Source organism: Botryllus schlosseri, chromosome 9 (assembly GCF_051294905.1).
Source record: "Botryllus schlosseri isolate E-star chromosome 9, Bs_hap1, whole genome shotgun sequence".
Lineage (NCBI taxonomy): Eukaryota > Metazoa > Chordata > Ascidiacea > Stolidobranchia > Styelidae > Botryllus > Botryllus schlosseri.
The window spans coordinates 25,678,724-25,703,061 of record NC_137244.1 but is presented as its reverse complement, the minus strand read 5'-3'; the positions used below and the strand labels follow the sequence as shown (position 1 = coordinate 25,703,061).

Below are 24,338 nucleotides of genomic sequence, written 5' to 3'. Positions count from 1 at the left end.
CGCCTATGCGTAACCATTATTATACAGGTTACATGTTCCAGTTTTGTCTCAAAAGGTCCCCTATTCCTCACTACGGGTACCCAGGGCTAACTCCAGGAATACTACTAAAACAAAGGAAGCATGGAGATACCCAACTTTTGTCGTCGTTAGAGCCGTTGTTTCATCGGTTTGTAATTGTCTTCAACCGGACGATCATCGTACTTTTGCCAAATCCAATCTCTGCGAATAATAATGTTGTTAAATTAGAGCCCCTATGATCCGTAATACAATGTAATACACCATTATGTAAATAGGCTTGATAATAAAGTATTCAAGTAAAACACAGTAGTATGTATCTTGAGACAACATTTTTGAATAATGTGACTCGCGAGTGATCTGAAGGTATGAATCCGGCCAGTGACGCAAGTTGAGTTTGATACCCCTGGTTTGAATGAACAAGGTTTCCAGTACTGATGATTCCATGTTATCAAGAAGATCTCGGACCAAAAAGGATGTAGCTTTATTCTATTCGAGGGCATGACCGACCATTCATGTATTATATACTTCCATCCTTTCGAATATTACAATATTGCGGCATACGATAAAAATAAGAACCCAAACAAGACAACTGGGGTTGGTGGACCAAGTAAATAGTAAAAGATTAAAATCTTTTTCAAATTAAATTAGAATTCGAATGATATCTACACAGTTTATGCCAAATTAGACTAGAATTACTATTATAGCTACACAGTCTTTTTCAAGTTAGATCGGAATTAGAATTTCTGAATCCGCGAAAACAAGTAAATTGAATCAATTCGAAGTCATACCTGTCATAGAGTGCAATTTCATAAGCATGAAAATAGAAGATGTTTGTACCGAACAGCGAGCTTGGCTCGTTTCCCACTATACGCGCTGTGCACAGTTCTTCTGCAGCATTTTTAGAAGCTCAACTTGGATTAGAAATAAATTAAAGCGTAGAAACATTTCACTAATTAGGTTATAATTATATTAGGCCTACGGACATTTCACTCTCTAACTAATAATGTCAGTTAGTCATTTTATCGTCATTTTTATCGATCCAAACACCACAAGATTGCGAAATAATGTCGAAGCGAGTAACTGTTTACTTCAGTTCAGCTTATTTACAATTTTATCATTTGAATAGTTTCTTGGAGGTACAGAATTTCGATATACAATTGAATAGTATATTCATATTGACATATTGAAATGAACCCGAATATTTTCGGCTGACACTCGTTGCTGACGATTACCCCTGACGAGTGTCAGCCGAAAATATTCGGGTTCATTTCAAAACACCACAAGTCTGGAGCACACGTGTGGTGCACACGTACAGTGCACGCTGAATGAAAAGTAAAAGAAGATACACAAGGACAAGCGACAAAATGAGGTGACACGTGTCGGTCTGTCGGAAGGCGAGATCGATATGTCAGGTCTTGGTCCCGTAAACTTGAGGGCTGACTAGTATTGATTTCGAAAACTACTCCAAGTCGTTGCGACCCCTTCCTATGTTTCATTGTATAGCAGTCTTGCAGTGTATTGAACTGATGGAATTTTTAGCAATAAATTGAAATTGAATAGTGCACCATTATATACTATGTACTTGTATATTAAGCCAAACCTGATATAGCGGCTGTAACCACCTTTAGATACCATCGTACTAAAATCAAGCAATGCCACGATTTTCGGGACATATTTCAGTCTATTTCAATGGTATAATGACTAGATTTGATCAGATAAGGCCATCGAGTTCTCCCCCCTTTTCGAAGATAGGACAAGCAGCCAAGCGTGGAGTAACGGTCGACCGGCCAACTGAGATTCGCTAGTGCGTCATTTTGTATTTACAAAACGCGGCTATTCGACAATATAGCTCGGCCTGCGGCGGACGTTTCTATACGGCGGAGCGAAGAAAAGGCGCAAAAGATGGGGAAAAGTCAGAGCAAGATGTCTCCAAAGGAATTAAGCGACATAGCAAGCGTTACCAATTTTAACGAATCGGAAATCCACGACTGGTATAAAGGATTCATGAAGGTACGAGGGTTAATTGTACTGAATCGCGACACGCAATACAATACTATTCGTGTATAGTATAAACTTGAAGACTCTTTGAGGTTCAGAAGTTGTAAAATGTACTCATATTGAAATAAACAGAGATGTTTTGGGCTGGTACTCATATCGTCAGCAACTAGTAGAGAATTCGGAAGAAGATAGTGCAGTACATCAGCAATCATATCACAGAACTTCTATGGCTGGTGACACAGAACTTCACATTGAAATAAACAATAAACCTGGCACTGATCAGGGCTATCGTCAGCAACTAGTAGAGAATTGGTAATGACATTGTGTAAAGCAATATATTGTATATGCGCTGCATGAGCACTTGAATCAGCGTCTTCCAATGATTACAAGTTAAATATAAACCATCGTAGATGTTCTCCAATATATACCGCTCTTCCCTCGTTTGATAGAGTTCATATCAATCTGTTTCACGGTTTATTTGGTTATCGAGTGCTCCCATGTAGCGTTTCGTTGGGCGGTTCGCCACATTTATGCTGACCAAGGACCATTCACGATGAGTTCATGCCGGAAACTTCGCATGGCGAGTCAATAGATTGAATCCTTTGACAGAAATTAAGTGATGCATTCGTTTCAATAGTTTCTGTAACTGCCATTATGATATCGTGAACAAGCGCCTGGGGTGCCTTTGATTATAACATCTCAACATATATCGTGGATTCTCAGCGTGTGTTTCGCGCCTGTGAAATTTTCAGATTATATTATTATATCAAAACGAAATGATTGCTATTCAATGAAGTCTGGATACGTTCACACTACCAATTCAGTATATACTTCAGAAAATACCCGATTTTTTAACATTGCAGTGCGCATTGCCCGTCATCGACTTTACGGTCAGCGTGAGTTCGTATTTCACTGATTACCTCACTTGCTGATTTAACAATGTTTGCGAGCGCTGCTAATGTAAATAATAAATATGTTATATTGGGCAATTAGAATCCTTTGAAATTTACACGCTGATTTAACAATGTTTACAAGGACGTCTACATGTAAATGTGTTTATCGGCAGTATATTAGCAACTAGTATAGAGTACCCCTGACGGGTGTATTTCAATATGAATATACTACTCAGTTGTATATTGAAGTTCTGTACCTCCAAGAAGCTCTTCAAACGGAATAATTAGCATCCCATAAAATTCACACGTCAATTCGTGTTGCGTACTATCAAAGTTTGATAGTTAGGTAGCAAGACTGGCTTTCTCCGCGTTGTGAATTTTCTCAATATTCGATATTGTGCATGTTTTCTCTCCCTTGATATACACACATTCAATATACGTTCATTTATGTCGTTCTACGCCCGTTAGATTTGGTATCGTATATACAGGTACACTTGTACAGTGTCTCAGATTGACGCGTGATAATCAAAGCCATTATTATTGATCGCCTCCACGCAATGGGTGAGATGCACTAAGAAACGTTTTACGTTTTGTTAGTCATTTGGCTGTTGTTTATCGTGTACACAGGCGAACAACTAAATGTCTCAAAATCTCGGATGAATAAATATTCAGCGATGTAATAAAATATGCTCTTGCCGACAATTCTGTCGAGTGTCGAATAGTATTCTTAGGGGCTTCACTCTCGGCGAGGATTTAAAATTACGGCGATCACTCTCACGGCGCCCGTACGGTTACCCTGAAACGAAAATAAATAATGCATGCGTTTTTCACTATTCCGCGATGATCCGTAAGTAATTCTCACGTCCTGTTCCTGGGCAAATTGCATCAAAATCCTGGCTGTCCCACGAAAACTCTGCTTGATGCATCGATTTGATACTGACCTCTCACTGTGAGAAATTTTGATACGCGAAAGCCTCACAGTATTATTATCGCGATATTCACTGTAAAACTGGTAAGTTTACACACAATTTGAGAGCAACGTATGGCCACTAAGGAAAATTTAAAGATTGAAGTAAACATTGAAAATTTTAGTTATAAAATTGTTATTTCAATTGCGTTAAATGAAAAATTAACAAGGGTTTTAGAGGTATTTAGTGATACGATTGTAGATATACAATGTTATTTTCGATCCTCTACCATTTCCGACGATTACCCTTGACGAGTGTCAGCCGAAAATATTCGGGTTTATTTCAATACGCATGAGTAGTATAGTCGATCGGTCGCAGATCGTAATGGGTTCTTATGGGCGGGGTCGCATGCTAACGCGAAAACCGGGGGTGGCATGCTAACGTTTTCGTCTTATGGCGGGGTGGCATGCTAACGTTTTCGTCTTATGGTGGGGGTGGCATGCTAACGTTTTCGTCTTATGGCGGGGGTGACATGCTAACGTTTTCGTGTTATGGGTGCGGTCGCATGATAACGCGAAACTCGTGGTGGCATGCTAATGTTTTTTGGTATACGTGCGGCGACATGCTAACGACGATAAATGTGTCTGTCATGTATTCTTACGGGATCTGTGGCGACTCGCCATGTGTTCTTGCGGTCGTGATTCGTACTTTCAGGCATCTCTCGCGCGTTGTTGAATATGTATCAAGTAAATAGTCATGCGAATGAATCTTTGTTAATGTGTATATCGTTATTCTTATGGATGCGGCGATGATTCGTACTTTCAGGCATCTCTCGCGCGGTGTTGAATATGTACGAGTCACCAACAATAACCGCACAAACGGAAACGTGGCTTGTTGTGAGGATTAAGCAGTGCGACCTATATTCCGAATGACCTGCGCGCTGAATTATTTCCCGGCCAGCCGCTACTATCGATTATTACACTAGACCGGTCAGTGTGAAATAGTTTGATCGTAAATTATGATATATGATGTCGTAGTTTAGTCGTGTCAAATGACCGATCGTGTTCTCTTTCGCTATTGATTGCTAGCTGAATAATACTTTCGGCTTATTCGCTGTTTCGCGCGTACAAAATAGTCTGCTGTTCACAGTCCCAACAAGAATCACAAGTATACACATTTACACATTCGTTTATTACTCTGAAATCATACTCTTCACAAAAGCACGTACAATCGTATCATTCACTTTTTTATCATCACCAAAATTATCCAAGTATTCCTCGGCTGAAAACCCTTGAGCTCTTTTTATCAAGAATGCTATAGCATGATCTCCACACACATCCGAAGTTTTACTTTGTAACTGTTTCCCAGTCACAGAAAATTCATCCGGCTCCAGGAATCCGATTATCTGAGGTTTTAGTGGTCCGAAACCTAGTGAATCATGAAAATGAGTATCGTCATCTCTGTATATAGACACCCAGTGGGACCCGGGCAAACTCGACTCATCGTAATTAATGACGATAGCGAATTTTCCGCCAATTGGTTTCTTCGGTAACTGGTCTACTGGATAAGTTCCTAGATATAGACTTTGTGTGTCAGGATGGTTATAGAGAATATCATTGATCTCAGACGTATTCATATTTCGACGACTTGTCTTTTTTGATTCAACTGTAGAAGATGTTGAAACTCCTTCAAACATAACAAGGTTACGGAGGTTGGTAACGGCTTCGATGTAGTCAAAACCAGATGCACAGTTCCTGTCTTATGAAGTTGATAACATCCCAAACTATTATCGGGTGTCAAATCAAACACAAAAAGAGTGTATCCGTTGACATAATCTTTGCGTGAAATATTTAAAGGTGCCTCGGATTCCCAGCGACCTGTCTGAGAGAATAGTGTCATATATCCTTCGAGTCCGCCATGTTTATCAAAATCGAAATGAAATTCGCGTCCGTTAATTTGACGCCCATCCACACTTAACGAAAGATTTTGAACATCAAAGTGTTTAAAGTTGAATGGGTTTTTGGTCCGAACACCGTTAAATGTCGTGGTCTCAACTAAACCAATTACGATCTTCTTTGGCATGGTGCCGCTAACTAACTCTCTATCAATTTTCGACAACCCCGCCGCGAATGTATGAGTCGACATTTGTAAGCGTATCCAGGGATACTTTGCAGTATTCTTCTGTAATACAGACTTGTGTGCCAAGCTTACACTTTCAGCGATCTTCATCTGTTTGACATACACCTCCATTTCGAGTAAAACAATTTGTACATCTTCCGCATCACCAAGCAGACAGAAATTATCTTCGTTACGTGTAAATTTTAATTTCATGTCGACATTATCCAACATACATCTAGACTGTTCAAAAAGACCCATTCGAATTTTTCCGATCAACTCTAACGGAGTGCTGTTTTTTGTAAGGTCTTTTCGTTTAACATATCCAGTATTCGCTGCACCAAGAACATCCATAGATCCGGCGACGTCTTTATAAAAACCTTGTCCTTGCACAAAACTCTCCGAGGCACCATGTGTATCATTCAACAACCGAGAGATATAAGCTTTGTACGCATGACAATTATCCGAATTCGTGATAACCTCGTTTGAAATAGTTACATCGATTTGTTTGAAAAGAGAATCCAACATGTTATTGACCAGACCCACTTGTGTATCGTTTGCTAAATCAGTTCCATCGCGTTTAGTGAGCTTCAAACGTATTCTCAAGAACGTGTTTTGTAGATCCATATATCGATCCGTCCTTGGTAATTGTACTTCCATGACATTACCTAAACTATGGGGTTTGACGACGACATATTGCGATTCCTCAATACTGGTTTGTGTGTGGGGTATACTAAATATGTTTAATCCCGAGTTATGACATTCTCGGGAACCCGCGTGCATCAACATAGTTCTTAGTCGAATATATCCTGTTGTTTACGACGACGTTTGGATGAAGTGTTCTTTGACTTTGTTTTTTTCCTTTTTATAGCTTTTGGAGTTAAAATTTTATCAATCACTCGACCGCCAGCTTGTTTACTTCTCTTGACAACACTAGACTTGATCGAGTTACCCCGTAATAGATCTCTCGCTATTTCACCTCCAGTCCGTAACAATTGACCGCCGGCGTATTTCGCAATAGGTGTCACTAAACGACCGAGTGATTTAAACAAACTCCCGATACCGGAACCGGCTTGAACTCCACCACTAAAATATCCATAACCATCGCCTGTCTGGTTATAATGACGATGGACAGAATGATGATCACACGTGAAAACAACTTTCATAATCGCTTCCTAATGTTAAATGTAGCTCGCAATGAACGACTTATTATATTTATAGGTTCCCCAAACTCATCCCTGAGGTAAAGACATACAGAATCTACAACATCTTTTGAAACAGGGAAATAATACGGATTTGTCGCTACCCAATTATGCGTGACATCACCAGGTGTCAGCGGTATAACTCGTAATAAACGCGCTAACACATCGCCAAGTAAGTGAGGGTTAATAATATCGCAATACACAAACAAATATTGACCAATCGCCGGTTCGGTTAAAGTGAAATCGATCTCCATGAGGGCTAATTCACAATATCTTGTCGGGATGTTGTTGATGGTGAGTAGTCTGTGTTCAAAATCAACACCAAGCATAGAGGTGGTTAACGTCACTATTTTCATCGTGCGTGGAGTGTCAATGTGGTCTCTATATCATGTACTAACTGACCGTATTGATCCCGGATGGTGATTTTTATATCGCGGATGTGGTTAATCGATACTGGGAAATAAAAAGGTTTTTCATATACAACTTCTTGTCTCATACACGTCTCGTTATTTACTTGGATCACACGAAGCAATTGACTCATGTAATCACCCACCGGATGATGTCGTAGTACATTGATATACACAAAAAGATATCTGAGGTGGGGTTGAGTTGGTTTAGGTTTGATCGACGTGACATTACATACTGGCGTCGACACTTGATCAACTACACTGAAATAATTCGTGAATATGTCCGTGGGGTGGAGTGTGATACGTTTCGAGTAACGAATTCGGAAAAGTTCATCGTTGATTCTTTCGGTGAAACAGTGTTTGAAACTGTCAGATAATATTCTTCGCGTCAACTCGAGGTTGTTTGCATAATTCCCAAGTGGTGTTAGGTACGCTTCTACTATTCGATCTTTCTCATTATGTAGCTCCCAGAGTGCTTGATCACGATTGATTATAATTCGATCAAGAGATTCACTGACAAAACTCATATCCATCAACGCAAGCTCATTACAAATAATTTCATTCGGTAACACCACCGAGAATTCACCTTGGGTGCCAGACAACGTGATGTAACTCATATTGAATCAACAGCTCTACGACGGAAGCGTAGGGTTACTGTCACTGGTGCTTTTCGAAATTTAATAGGGTTGCCAGCTGCATCACGTAGATAAATTCGTATTGTTCTAAAATTGTTTTTCGCTAAAGCAAAGAAGTATGGTTTTGGGAATATGTTGATTTGGTTTTCATTCGGTTTAGCGGTTACAGTAACCACCCGTAAAAGTTGTTGCAGCTTGTTACCGTGTGGTCTTGGTTGTATCAGATCACAATACACATAAACCTTATCAATCCGTTCCAACTTTATCGCGGGTGTGAAGATAAATTCTACCACTCCGCGGCGACGAGATACAACGCGTCTAAATGTTATTGTATCCAACACAGAACCAAGTGGTATCAATCCGTAAGGTTCGGGTGAATCATGCGTGGTACGGGGTATGTGTTTGACGCTAGAGTCTGCGGTATCGGTATTTATGGGTACACCCCGCTTGTATCTTTTTTTACTCGTGACTAATCTTCTGAATGTGATTCTAAAGTCTCCGAATCCTTGTAAAATGAAAATGTCCCCCATGTAATATTTCTCGTACGATTCTAACATTTCACCGATGCTGTAATACGAGCCTTCGGGAATATAATACCGATCGGTGTATCCATTCGCATCGACAAATCCAAAACCGATACTTTTCGCTGTCACTTCAATTCGCGGTTGAAAATCATTGGGGAAGGTTAGCTCACATAATCCCAGCTCATGGCGACTCATTTCTAATTCTTTGTAAAGTTCCGTTTGAAAATCTGTGCTAGTATTCGGAAATTTATCCAAACTCGCATTCGAAGGTAGAGTCAACAACATTTTATTGTTTCTTTCAACATATACGATGAGGTGATGGATTCGGTAATAAATACCCAAGTGAAGAAGACAGTAGCGTTAAATATATCTCACGATCCACCCCGACAGAAATTTGATATAAGGAAAACACGATTACACACACTAACATGCAAATCTGTACAATAAACACAATCTGGTTTTTCAGACTGTTCGAGACTTGACCCATGCGAGATGAGGCGGAATCAGAATCCATAGTTTGGTTGAACAACATTTTCAGCGTCTATTTATACAAATCCGAGACCCAGGAATTAAATGTAGATGGGTAACCCAACCATTTTACAAAATATTGCGTTTTCTTTCCTTTCCTGCGAGTAGACAGGATTTTCTCGATATTGTAAATATTATTATTTTTAGTTATTGGTTGTAACTCTTCACGCTGAAAGCGACCGTCTATAACTTCACCATGGTAGTCTTTCAATTGATAAGTAGGAGGGTCACCTTTACGACATTGAGATACGAAAAAGATTTCTTCGGTCCAACTCGCCAAGGCACTTTTTACAAAATTACCACGTGATTTCGAAATCCTGACCGGTGTGCCGATAGTTAGTTTGGGTTTTTTAGGGGTCATGTCACCGTATAACCTATGGAAAATTTGTTCTTGATTCGAATAATTAACATCCGCTGGAGGACACCCTATAGCCACGTGAAAAGTAGTGTTATACCCTCGGCATATCTCAGACAGGACACTGACATAATTCAAAGTCTTATTATGCGTGAAATAACGGTATAACACTTGCTTTACAGTACGAATAACACGCTCGCATATCGATGCTTTCAGTTCACTATTTGTATGAAAATGTCGCACATTGTTCTCTTTTAAGAAAGTCTGAAACGCACGATTAGTAAACTCAGAACCTTGATCACTTTGAATAACATGAGGTATACGATCCTTAAATATTTCCTTGAATCCGCGAATAATACCTTGCGAGGTTTTGTTTTTGAGTGGATACAGATATAAAAATCGGCTGAAACAATCGATCGTCACCAACACATATTTAAAATTATCGTTTTCTTTTGAAAGATTTTGCATATGCATGAGATCGGTTTGATACTGAACACCGAGACCGGACGTAATCACTCTAGGTCTCTTAAATTTCTTTCGGTAGGGAAAATGTTTTGTGTACGCGTCCTTGCTCGAAAGAAACTCCTTGACTTTGGCTCTATTCCGCCCTCTAGAGAATACGTATGCACCACGATAACTACCAGGTAGCCCTGGCGTGAAATACTTAGTATGGCTCCCATCCGTATCGTCTCGGGGTCTTGGGTGTACGACCGCTTTTCGTCTTGGCATGCTGAATCTTTACTTTACTTCGTTGGCTACTCGGTGATGGTATAGGAATCCTCGATGGTTCACCCTTGATCAGGCGTCGCAGTGCGTCCAACTCACTAGCCGAAAATAGATTCCTTTGTTCTGATATATCGATTTTCATCGGTTGATTCAATGTGTCGTGTTTTGTTTGATAACGATTTAGTGCGTCGTTATATAAGGCTAATTTTCGTTCTTGGGGTATGTTCATCTGTAATATGTCGCTCATACATTTGTCGATATCCAAATCCAATTTCTGAACGTCAGCACCGTTGACTGGATTCGGATTTATGAAGATTTTTTTAAAAGAAGTCATTTTTTGAAAAGATTACCGAGTAAACCAGTGACCACGGGTAGGATGCTTGATAATAGAGTCATAAACATACCCCCATTCTGATTAACCATACGTTTTTTATGTCGAATAGGGATGTCTTTCCTGACAAGTCGACGTAAACTACATTTATGAGCTGATAGTCGCTTTCTTTTATACTTTGAAAGAGGGATGTTGCCGTTTAAAATGTTCTTTGTACAATCGCATATACACTCGATCAATTCTTTGCTGGCCCCCGATATAATTTGCTTGCGTATCTCGGGTTTACTTTTATGTAGGAACTCTAGTGTGGGTATATGCCGCCGTGTCCGAGCTGGTACCTTGGTCATTTTGAGTTAAAGTCGACTCTGTACTTGGCTATTTATATCATCGGGCTATAAACCACCATGGTTTCACCAGGAAATATATTGGTCATAACGCGTCGATTTTCAGGTGCTTCTTGCGTGAGATCGAGGAATAAATAACTATGAGGTTGTCTAGCAGCGTCACGATAAGCATCTGTTAAAAATCTAGAGTTTGGATACATTTGTCGACCAAGAAAACTGATCTGCTGTTGATCGCGCGGATTCTTGAAAATCACCATATACGAGCTTGAAAGACTCAAGTCACGTGCTCCTTTACCCTTGTGATACAGGTTCTGCGTGATATAGCAAATTGACTTGGCTGAATGATGAGAAAATCTTGTAAAGTAGTCTGCAATTTTCGCTGTCTCAGTCATGAAATCATCCACTATAATCAAGGTGTCTTCAGAGCAAACCTTCAACTCTTCTAAAATATCTAGACCGGCGTGGAATTCTACGTTATGCATCGTCTTGAAAACCTCCTGATAATTATTGTAACAATATACGACTCTGGATACACTTGGTTTAATCATCGATGTCGCATGCCTAATCAGCTTTGCAACAAAAGTGGTCTTCCCACTTCTTGAAGGACCACTCACAATACACGCGAATGGGTGGATCAATTCCATCATTTGTTGTTTATTGAAAACTCGATAAAGTGCGTGTGTTTATATATCAACAAGGTGGGGAATATCCACTGTTGTAGTCATCTTGTTCTAGTGGAATATATATAAACCCAGTAAAGTAAGATTTAACAATTTTCCACGGGTTATGAAATCTTCATCTGATCCTCGTCGTCGGTGGAAGTTGTAGTGTTACGAACGCTTCAGGTCGTCAAGCAGCTCATCCCAATCTGCAAAAATAATAAATCACATAAGAGGATTCATAATACGGTCATAGAGCTTTAAAATCTAACAGTGTTATTATTACAACTATAGACCTCACCACGGATCACAAGTTTTGGTGGTCTGCTTTTCATCAATCGGATATCATCGACGTTGGGGGTTGTTTGGTAGAACCAAGAATCATGAACTGTGGTAATTCGCGCTCCAAGGTAATCATCTCTACATGTAAACCATTAAAATCTAACGACATGACAGACTTTAGATAGGTAATAGTGTTATCCATCTGGAAAACAAATGATACATGAACACACACAAGTAAATCAAACATATAAAAAAGTAATAACAAGTGAATCAAAATAAAATCAAACACACACAGAATATACATATAAAATGCAATAACACACAATTACACGTTTAATGGTAGGGTTGATACACCATCCTCAAGCACTCGACGTTTGGCGTAGAAATAGGAAAATGTTTTACGCTGTTGTTTGTACGTATAGACACCTCCATCTCTGCACCGAAACCCCTTGTTCACTCCTCCGACAGATTCTTTAGACGTCAAGACATCCAGAAAAGTTTCGAAATCGACTGGGTTGGATTTCTGGAGGCCTTTGGAAGCCAGTTTTTTCTTTGGTCCATCGCAAAAGTAATTTTTGGATTGGAGACCGCAGAAAGATGTACCACCTTCATACTCCACTTTCATCAAACCCGGTTGACGAAGGTAATACGCATACGTGTCTTTACAACACTGCCTCGAGCGATCAAAAGAAACCGGGTCAGTCAAAAACTCGTTTCGGTGGTTGTCGCAAAAATAGCGTGGAAACCAGTTCTCGTATTCAAGATAAAATTCATCTCTTTTCTCGGTGATAAGAATGTCGTCGAATGAGGCTGAATGCGAGAGATAGAGGGAGTCTGTGTCCATCATTAATAGCATGAAGCATTCGTCACGGAAATATTTACACAAGCAGTCATAAAAAAACGAGAGCATCTTGAGCTTAGCGTTGTTATACACCCAGAATCCCACTTGAATACAGTTACCCCACTTGATCGTTTTAGGTCGCTTCGTTATTTCAAATAGATCAGCGTTCAATTCGTCACATTTCGCAAAAAAGCGATCCTTCACATTGGCGCCCAATTCGCTTTTATCGCAGTAGGAGGTTCGTTTGAATTTACGTGGGTTCATCAAGACGCGGCCATAGCTGCTGTTTCCGGCTAATTTTTGTGTCAGGGCGATGATCTCTAGGCTAGGGTCGCGGTCCCCAGCTCGTCGACAGTCTGAGACATTTTTCGCAAAGTTGTCAAAACATGTCTTTTTTGTGAATTCGACGGCCTCATGAATTTTGGATATAATCAATCCGTGTTCTACATACCACTTGATCAAGTCGGAGGTCAACAAGAGTTTCTTACCCCAGTATGAAGCAACCAACATACGCGTGGGTTTGGGGAGTAATTTACGATCAATGGCGAACTGTTTCATGTGACCTGATAAATGCTCGCGAGACACCATCGTGTTTTTGAATATCGGACATAGTTCAACAAACTTCCTTTGCAAATGTTTTGGCGTAAAAATATCGACTGATAAACATCCAAAGAATGTACCGGTCATTACCATCTCCATCAATTTATGAGTGGTGACAGACTTGGTTCGAGTCAATTGTGGTTGAATACCATTAAGATATCGCGCAATATCGGGCTTTTCCTGTTTCTCCGTGCGCCAGTCGCATTCCCATTTACATATGACTTGATAATTGAGGCTTTTGTAATAATCATGAACACGTTTAGTCCGTTCTCGACGTTCCAAATCATCACAGCCAAATCTGCACTGATGTGCATGGAAATGACATCCAAGAAAAGACAAGATTACCCCTTGACCAGCTGAATTACGATAGAACCCATCAGCTGGGTAATTACGGGCTCCTATGCGGATTTCAGGTCCATTAAAAGCATGGTGGACATGTACATTGTGGGTATACGAATACCAGTTTAGCCATTGAGCTGCTGTCTCCCCCCATTTCGGTGCGGTCTTGACAGGTTTGAATTTAGTACACTCAGCATCGAGTGGTTGCCAATGTACCGGGAAACCGGTTGGACTAGGTTCACTCAAAGCAAAAAGGTATAACGAATTGCTGTCCAGCCCTGTTATATGTTGGGTAATCTGAGCGTTTTCCTTATAAAAAAATTCTTTGATTCGAGTTTCACCCTGTTTTTGATATCGATGAAAAATGACTGACGGTCCACCCACTAAATTATCTCTGAATAGCGAAACCAGATCTTGGTGTTTATCATTGAACAAGGTGAAATCACGTGGGATGCTATTGAAAAGATGCCTCGATACAACCCCAGGTAGGGAGACAGCTTCCTTGAATATATCCACACTGAACTGACTTTTGAAAGATTGAAATTGTTTTTCTAACCCCTCAATGAAGTAGTGAGTATCGATTGCATTGTACCATTTGAGATAATCACGTAAAGTAGTCATTTTGTTATCGTTCCAAACCTTCAAACAGTTTTCATATTCAGCTGTGGATATATTACGACCCTTTAGTGAGCTGTAAAACTCGTCGTGGCTAGGTAGACTCGGATAATCTAACTTTTCCAAACTAGTCAGAAACTCATACGGAAAATGACCCTTAGCGGCGCTACATTTGAAGGCTTTCAAATAAGCATCGTACGAGAACCCGGGTGCCAAGTAATTCACAATATCCAAAAATTTAAGTCTGTTGGTTGTCAAAGAGAGGAAGTTGTTACCCCGTTTCAATACACTCAGATTTTCGTCAACGAGTAAACCCATCAAGTACTCTTTGAGACAGTTCAAGTCATACCGACCACCATTGAACGACAAAACAGGGATTTGTTTTAAATATCGCATAAACTCCTCCTGTAAACGTTCAAGTGGTATTTTTTTCTCGGAAGGATCGAGTGCTTTCATTTCGACAATTTTAGTTTCGAGCATGTCCAAGTAGTGTTGATATTCCATCTGTAACAACCTGAATGACTCACTTTGAATATCATGAAAATGATCAACCATTTCCGCACACAAGTCGTTTGGGTCACCGTTCGAGACAATTACGTACGGTTCCAAGAACCCTTCCACATTAGAAGATATGCTAACAGAAATGGGAATATGTTTGCACTCCCATGTAGTTTTGGAGGAATCTGGAATATCACACTTTTCAAACATGCTCTCTATATCGAACGCGATACGGTATTTGAAATAACGAAGCTGGTGAGGAACGAACACCCCTTCTAGATCAAGTTTTTCAAATATGTTCAGAGGAGGTGTATACACGCCACCCGGAAACACTTCAACAGGATCCGTTGCACATTTGTGTCTGGTCAATTCATACTGCTCATAAAAAAATCTTTGACAAACATCACATCGATAGCTCTCCATATATCGCCTCATGTCAGTAATTAAGCAGAAATGTCGATCTTCTAAATGTAAGTACACAGGTTTCGCTTCAAAGGTACTACGACGTAGTGCGACAGCTTTACCCTCGGTCTTGGTGTACACGAATATGGCGACATTAAACAAAGCCTCGATATCATCCAGCATATCAAGGGTTACACCAGATTCTACATTAATACCGTATACCGAAGTGAATTGTTGAGCCATTGTCTTTGTATCTTTACCTAGTGAGTGACCAATACAACGAAAAGCACACAGATTGTCTCTGTACCGATTTCGATTTTTTTGATGGGTAAATGGCATTATACATCTCGCTCTCGCAAGCCATATCGGGAGTTTAATACCAACACAACCAATCAACACACCATCGGTAGGATATACATATAACTGCGGATTGATTAGGTAGATCGATTGTATACCATGGAAAAAATCCGACCGCTTACGATTGATGACGATAGTATTGTGTGCGTGGCTACTGTTTACTACATACGATTTCACCGCTTGCCAGTTCTCATATGTAATTTGCTTTTGGCTGTCGATCTCTGACAGCACATTCTCATCCTCGTGATTCCAAAGGTGTCGACTCATCTGTAAAATTGATAACACACACAGTCAAATTCAGCGCTTGGGGAACATTAAGCTAGTCTAACTTACAATCTACTTTCTTTGTCGGCGTCTTCCTTGGCTCTTTATGCTTAATAAAATCAGCGACGTATTAAACTACGCACGCTAACGTTGTGTTATAGCAGATAACTTACCAGTAAACTCGTGTATTCAACTCAAGCCTCGAGTTCACTCCGTCTGTTCAACAACAAACAAAAAAAAAATCATTACATCACACTCGCTAGTTCTGAACAGTAATAACTCACCTCTGTTATTCTTTGTTTAAATTTCGGTGTTTGTTTTGTCTGTAGGATAAACAAATAACAAATTACATTCATAAATCAAAGTACTCGTACCGAATAACTTACTCATTAAACCCTTAATCCCTGCGCCAATGTAATCTCTATATGTAAACTATTTAAATCTAATGACATAACCGACTTGAGATATGAAATAATGTTATCCACCTGGAAAACAAATGATACATTAACAAACAAGACAAAAAAATCATATTAAACAATCAAAATGTACAAATATATCCCAATAACACCACACACAATACATACAAGTAGGCCTACATCTCAATAGAATTCAATGACGGGATTATTTTCTTGGATCATTATGAAAATGATTGAGATCGTGAAAAGACACGGCGTGACACATCTTGATTGCGCAAGCCCTGGCTGTATTTCGATATCACCTCAACCAATCAACAAACCATCAATGGGGTATACGTAAAACTGTACATTAGCCAGGCAGACCGCCCGGTATTTTGTATCTGATCGAGAGTCTTGTAACACATCTAGTGCCGTTTCCAATCTTATAGATTCAACAAATTCGTCGAATTCTGCTAGTGATGTAATCCCAGCTGCGACTTCTAATACGCTATCGATGTTCGCCGATGCATGAAAATACCGAAATCTCCCAGCGGGGATGTTATGTAAAATGATTCCATACGCAAAATTGATTTTGAAACGAGTGGACTCTGAGAAAAATATAGCTTGTATATCACGGAAAACATCCGCTAGCTCCCGATCGATGACTCGAATATTATACACATGACTAGTCCTGTTCACTACATATGATTTTATCGCTTGCCAGTTCTGGGATACAACTTCTTGGTATTGGTCGCCTGTCTCTGGTGGCGTGTCTTCTTCCTCGCGAACACGACTCCGTCTGCGTCGACTCACCGACTTCAGCGACACCTGGCGCGCTATATCTGTGTGGTTTGGTCGCGTTTCGATCGTTGCCGTAAGGTCGCGTTCTGCGGATTCAACTCTTAAATCCGGCGTCATCAGATCACCAGGATTAATCACATCAAAGATATCCGCGTTCTCTTCAAATTGCGATTCGAATGCATTTGGTTCATAACCAAATTTGTCAAGATTATCTATCTGAACCTCGGCCATTGTACAATCTAACTGCTCCAACCAACGTTTATGTCTGCGACAGCGAAGTATAACCATCGACTCGTGGGTGTTGGCTATTTATAGATTTAATTTGATAGTAGCACGCGGTTGGATGGAAAATAATTCGGCGCGCAGGTCATTCGAAATATAGGTCGCACGCACACTGCGTAATCCTCAGAACCGATCGCGTTTCCGACTTTCAGAACCGGACGTATTTAGTATGTCACAGATCAAAACGTCGCTACAGATATCTGATTTTTCAAAATCGCACAGCGCACTGCGCTTTAGTGAATTTCCTGTTTAGCGCAACGGCCGATTTTTATTGCGCCACACATGTCAAACGCACCCACCAACATCTGTTTTTTCGAAATCTGAGCGGTGTATTTCACCATTTTAACACATTGTGGTGTCATTCTCATGGTTTACTTTTTCAGTTGATAGTTACATATACTCGTTATGGCAACTAGCGCGATTATTGAGAATTATCTTCTGTACTATCATAATTTGACTACCCCCGCCTTGAGCGAAACGGAAAAATTCATCCACGGAGTACTAGATTTCTATGTACATGGACAAAACGTGAGCCGTGTTCGAAAGTGTGATTTTACCGCATTGGTTAACTCGATTCGATCATACGGCATCGACTGGAATGGGGTTTTTAGTGTCATAAGCATTGCGGCGATGAAAAGTGACATTCGTACCCTAGCGGCGTACAGAGATTTAGCAACAGACATCTTGAATACTCACTACAGTACATTGATAATTGACTGGGTAAGAAGAAAATTCATTCGTGTCGTTTGCCACTTGTGAACGGCATCCTTTCTTACAGAACTCCTGTAAAGTTTATTTCAATCCAAGTCTATTCACGCGGGTCATCAGGATTATACAAAGACTGTTAACTCACTCAATACCACGTGTCTAATTCTATAAATGTCGACGGGTTTGTTGATGACTCCCACTTTATCAAACGATATGGCATCGAACAGCGTCAACACTATGCAAGTCGGAGCAACTTCAAATTTTCATGTCGGTGTCAAATTCGTCTCATCACCCAAAAGAGGTGGCGTTAGCCAATATCTCAAAGGTATATTCATCGACGGCAATAACGAAGAGATATCTTTCACGTGTTTCAATCGTGATTTGTTCGGGAACATTGAGAAAGCATTCACCAAACGAAAAAAACTCATGGTCAAATCCGGTTGGGTTCAAATTGATAAATTTACTGGAAAACCTGCTGTATTACTTGGTCGGGCTTCGTCAGTAACTCTACATGGAAAATCGAGACATACGACTGAAGAATACCCATTATTGACCTGTGAATCGGTATACGGGAATAAAGATGAATACGTTTCGATCGCCGCTACTTGTGTTTCTCGAGAGGAGAAGACGGTCAATTCTGGTGTCGGAAAGGAGTTGAAATTATACAGTTTTACATTGAAGGATGATACTGGCGAGGTGGTTTTGGATCAATGGAACAAAGCCTCGCTCGTATCCGGGAAGAAATATCAACTCACTCGTGTTAAAAACTGTGTCGGCAGCTTGAAAATCGATTCGTTAACTAGACTTGTTGAATTGAAAGAATAGTTTGCATATTTGTATACTCCAATACAATATTTCATTTCGCGTAAAATGTACGACCTATGTGATTCGACAACTGGGTTAGTGCGGTGTTGTTCTACTGATCGAGGTGTGAAAATTGTGCTATCGCGATGAAGTTGTGACTGTGAACAGCAGACTATTCTGTAGGCGCGAAACAGCGAATAAACCGAAAGTAATATTCAGCTAGCAATCAGTAGAAGGTGTGAATAATCTGATCTGAAAGTATTATTCAGCTAGCAATCAATAGCGAAAGAGAACACGATCGGTCATTTGACACGACTAAACTACGACATCATATATCATAATTTACGATCAAACTATTTCACACTGACCGGTCTAGTGTAATAATCGATAGTAGCGGCTGGCCGGGAAATAATTCAGCGCGCAGGTCATTCGGAATATAGGTCGCACTGCTTAATCCTCACAACAAGCCACGTTTCCGTTTGTGCGGTTATTGTTGGTGACTCGTACATATTCAACACCGCGCGAGAGATGCCTGAAAGTACGAATCATCGCCGCATCCATAAGAATAACGATATACACATTAACAAAGATTCATTCGCATGACTATTTACTTGATACATATTCAACAACGCGCGAGAGATGCCTGAAAGTACGAATCACGACCGCAAGAACACATGGCGAGTCGCCACAGATCCCGTAAGAATACATGACAGACACATTTATCGTCGTTAGCATGTCGCCGCACGTATACCAAAAAACATTAGCATGCCACCACGAGTTTCGCGTTATCATGCGACCGCACCCATAAGACGAAAACGTTAGCATGTCACCCCCGCCATAAGACGAAAACGTTAGCATGCCACCCCCACCATAAGACGAAAACGTTAGCATGCCACCCCGCCATAAGACGAAAACGTTAGCATGCCACCCCCGGTTTTCGCGTTAGCATGCGACCCCGCCCATAAGAACCCATTACGATCTGCGACCGATCGACTATACTACTCGCATGTATTATTCAATTTTATATCAAGGTAGAGATCATTGAAAATAAAGAAACGAAATTACAGGAATTATGCTGTGAATTTTGGGTACGAGTGTAAATTAGTCCAGTTGTGCATTCAAAGTCTTATTATTATATTCTTTATTCACAGTAAAACTGGTAAATACACACATAATCCGGGGAGCAACCTGCCCCCAAAGGGAAAATGGCGAGATTGGAGTAAATTTTTAAAATTTCAGTAATACACTCAAATTGTTATTCCTATGCAATACACGGAGAAGTCAGATTACAGAATTGCAGTAGATGAAGAATTGGCAAGGGTTACAGAGCAGAGGTAGAGATGATTGAAGATGAACAATCGAAATTACAGAAATTATGCTGTGATTCACAAGTGTAATTTTATTATTATTATTATTATGTAAAAAATCATTTAGCGGTTCTTTAAGCGAGCAAGGCTTATTGCCATTTTGGCTTTTGGAGAATGAAAATTTCCATGGTTTTTCAATGTTTCCAAATTGGTACTTTATGGAATTATGAATGCGTCGTTAAATCATACGTTTTGAGTCACGAATAAATTCCAATAACTTGGCGATAATGTCTGCGTCATTTAAGATAATATATTATTCAAAACTCAATGGTCAATGGGAGTATTATTTGTCTTGGCGACACGTTGTAGTTCGCTTCGAATCTTTGTGGAAGACTAAAGCTCGATGCAACGTATCGCAACGTGCGAAACATGTACCGGTAGTACAGCGCTACAAAGTGGTAATGACATTCTCGTTATGTCGTGATTCACCCACAACATTGTCGCAAGGTACTATGGAATAGACATGATCGAAAATAATACCTTTAATTTGATGTGGCACTGGCGTTGTATTCTTTGTGGTCGCATAGAAGGTAGCCTACATATATATTCGAACGTTTCCACACTATCATAATATTACGAAATCATAATGTGCCATACTGCAGTGATACTACGAATGCTCGATTCATTTAGCAGCCTAGTACTTATTAATGTTATGTCATCGTTGTAAGTTTGAAACAGATAAGATTCACAGTAGTAGAACAATAAATATGGCACGCCAGTCTACCATACGTGTATTGATACAGGTGGTACCGGTACTGCTCTCACATGCGCTGTCATTTCTCTCAAGTTTTTGACACATCGGTTTCGCCTATATACTCGTATCAACGCACGCCCCGTAACTTCCAATGCTGGCCAATTCACACACAACTATTTTCGTATTTTTCGCTCGCTGCGTGTCGGTTTTAAAGAGCTTTTAGTACCATTTGAGGTCAAGGTTTGCTCGATTAATGGACTTCACCGAGTCATTTCACTCTCTTGTCCGGGTCACACACTATATATCACTTATAGACACTTAACAGGGTAGTGGTTGGCAGGCAGGGACCCGCTGACTAACAAAACAAGGTCAGCACACTGTGGACAGTCACGTAATGACCTGGGTGTCCCGCTAACACAGATGAGTGGTTGTAATATTTGTTCCGGATTTTAGATTCAGATCCGAGTTCGAAACGAAATCCATTATCAATTTGGCACAATGTTGTGATCCATATGCAATAGCGGGGTAGACTAATCGACTGGTCGACTAATTACCGCGATAGGCTATGGAGCTATTTCGTGGCATTTCTTTGCTGTAATTCTGATTCTAATCTAATTTCTGAAATGTTTCTACGCTTTAATTTTCATTCTCGGTCTAAATTTCTGGTTTCCCTGTGAATGCTACAGGAGAACTATGTAGTTTTATATTCTCTATTTCCGTTTAAACCCTGTGAGCAGACTCGGATAACTAGATGAAGTCTAGTTGTGTTATGAAACTAATTAGATCGATATTTAATTACAATACGATTTATGAGATGTTTCTATGCTCTAATATTGATTCCAGTTTAATTTCTGGTTTTCCTGTTAATGCTACAAGAGGTCTGTAAAATGCAAAACGAGCCAAGCTTGCTATACACACATTTGCTATTCTTATGCTCACGAGGATGAACAGTGAATTGTTATGAACAGAGCTTGATTCCAAGTTTTCGCGAATTCGGTAATTCCAATCTACTTTGCAAAAGCTGAAAAGTTTCTAGCTGTAGAATGTGGTCCTGTAATTTAAATATTCCATTTCTGGTGCGGTCGTCATCATGACGTCGTTCCTGTATTTTTAATATTTGTTTCACTTTGATTGATCCACTGTGAACATATTTATAAACACACTCCCTATTCGATTACATTGTTTTAATTCTCGTGACAGGGTCATTCTCAATTGTGGATCGTTTGAGAATATACCTAAAGTGATATGCATGCATAATTGCATATGTTGGCGCAAGCTTACTCCGGTGTTTGCTTGAACCTAGTTGACCGGTTGAGCGCGACTTATATACACGTTTCGTGCTTTGAAGTTTGCTCACCTTGAATATCACTCATCTATCAGCGTTATACGTAGGGTCGTAGGGCTAGGCCTCAACGATTCGGTTCTGAACATATTTAGCTTCGAGTCGAGTCGCGTTATGACGCCAGCGCAACATTATAGATAAGGCGGAAAGTTCAAATATGTACCTTTCATGCGACCACTAAGATTATGAATATGTTATATCAATTTTGCTATCGATGCTGAAGTTCAGTGAAGCATGTAACATAGCCTCTTTAACCTATAAACGTAGCGTAACGTGGTTAGCATGCGAATCGCAGGTGTCTTCATGATTTGCGCGTTCCATTTCCATACAGGCCTATCGGAATATTGTAATATGGATTTATTACACAATCAGCCGGACCTAATTAAAGTCACAGTTGGTACCGTAATCCCGTTTCAGTACAGCGCAAAAGTTCGTGACATTAGCACGTATCATGACATCTCGTCATTCTCGTCCCGGGCAAAGTGTTCGCCAATGTTCTAAGATCTGCTCGGTGAATAGACATAGACAATCGAAAATATGATAGCATAAAACACGGTGCCGGCGAGAGTCATTTGTGTACAATAACCGACGCACTGTCGTATTCGTTGGCTATTTGTAAACATTGTCATCTGTAGTGTAAATTTACGCTCAATTGTTCGATACGAATATGAATGAAATGAATACTTACATACGTCAATATTATAGCTGATCGAATATCATTACCGAATTTCGATAATATATACACCACTCAAAATGCGCAACATCTTTACAACAGTGTTTCTGAACTGGTGCATTTTCATGTGGAACACAGAACTGTCTGGAAAAGCATAAAGTCGGTAAAACGGTTTTAAACCAGATCATATTTCCAAGTTTGTGTATAACTTCACGCAAACGCAGAGTAGGATTGACATAAAAATCTTCGGTCTCACTTTGCTGGCAATTTTCACTGTCTTTACACTCCCAAGTTATTGGGTGCCAATTTTCTGATTTGAAAAAGATAGCATTTATGGTGGCAAATTCTGTAATTATTTATTATAGATCTACCCACCGTAAATACTCTGAATTGTCTACAAAACAATAACTTCGCTTCTATTGGTTGCAGTTGAGCCAAATTTGTTGTGCATCGTTTTTTTTCAGACAGCCTAACAATTTCACGGGGTAGCCAAAATAAATGCAAAACCTTTTTCTTAAATAGCAATGCTTCTATAAGTTGGAATTGACCTAAAATTGGTGTGCAGCGTTTTTTAGGTAACCAAACAAATTTATGGAGTTGCCAGTCAAATTTGAAAAAAAAGTGATTTTGAACAGCCCAATCACGTCATAAAGAAAAAGATCACCTATATTCCAAGCTGGTGGGTCACGAAATATTTTCAAATCGGAATCTAGGCCACGACCAATAAAAGGTTGCAATATGAGCTCCACAATATACGCTGGGGAAATCATATCATCCCCATTTATACACAAAACCGGCGATACGTGACCTTTTCATAGCCGTCGCCCATATCCAGTTGCACACCTCTCAAAGTTCGAATTCTATCAAAAGATATTGAAGTATAAAATCAGCCGCGTAACCAGGTAATGACCTTCAAGCGACATAATAATGGTTATGATATGATCTTAGGATATTTTTCTATTGGATTGTTCTATAACCGAACATCGAATAGCTTTTATTGTGCTGTTTCGTTATTTTCAGGACTGTCCGAAGGGCAAAATGTCCAAAGACCAATTCGTTAAGATGTACCAAGAGTTTTTCCCGCACGGGGACGCGTCCCATTTCGCAGTCAACATATTCAGAACTTTCGATGACAATAAGGACGGTGAGTACATGCTTAGTCTGTCAATACTTGGTCTGGAATGGAAACGTTAAATCTTTTCGAGCCCAAGACTCGACAATAGTCGTATCATTGAAAAATATATTGATATTGAAATGAACCCGGATATTTTCGGATGACACTCGTCAGGGGTAATCGCGAGCAGTTTAGAATTAGCATTAATGAATTCGCGAAAACTTGGAAAGTTAATCAAGTTCAGTTCATATATATCAAATCAAAGTTCATTAGCATAAGCAGGAGAATAACGAATGTCCGTACAGCAAGCTTGGCTG

The 24,338-nt window shown here is 40.0% G+C and overlaps 1 protein-coding gene across 1 annotated transcript in view; it reads left to right on the top strand.

Moving 5' to 3' along the window:
• The first annotated feature begins 1,683 nt into the window (after positions 1–1,683).
• Positions 1,684–24,338, top strand: part of LOC145446362 (neuron-specific calcium-binding protein hippocalcin-like) — a 32,532-nt gene continuing 9,877 nt past the window's right edge. The window contains exons 1-2 of the mRNA XM_080324629.1: positions 1,684–2,028; positions 23,928–24,051. Of these exons, the coding sequence (XP_080180755.1) occupies positions 1,921–2,028; positions 23,928–24,051 (232 nt within the window). The 5' untranslated portion in view covers positions 1,684–1,920. The remainder of the gene's footprint in view (positions 2,029–23,927; positions 24,052–24,338) is intronic.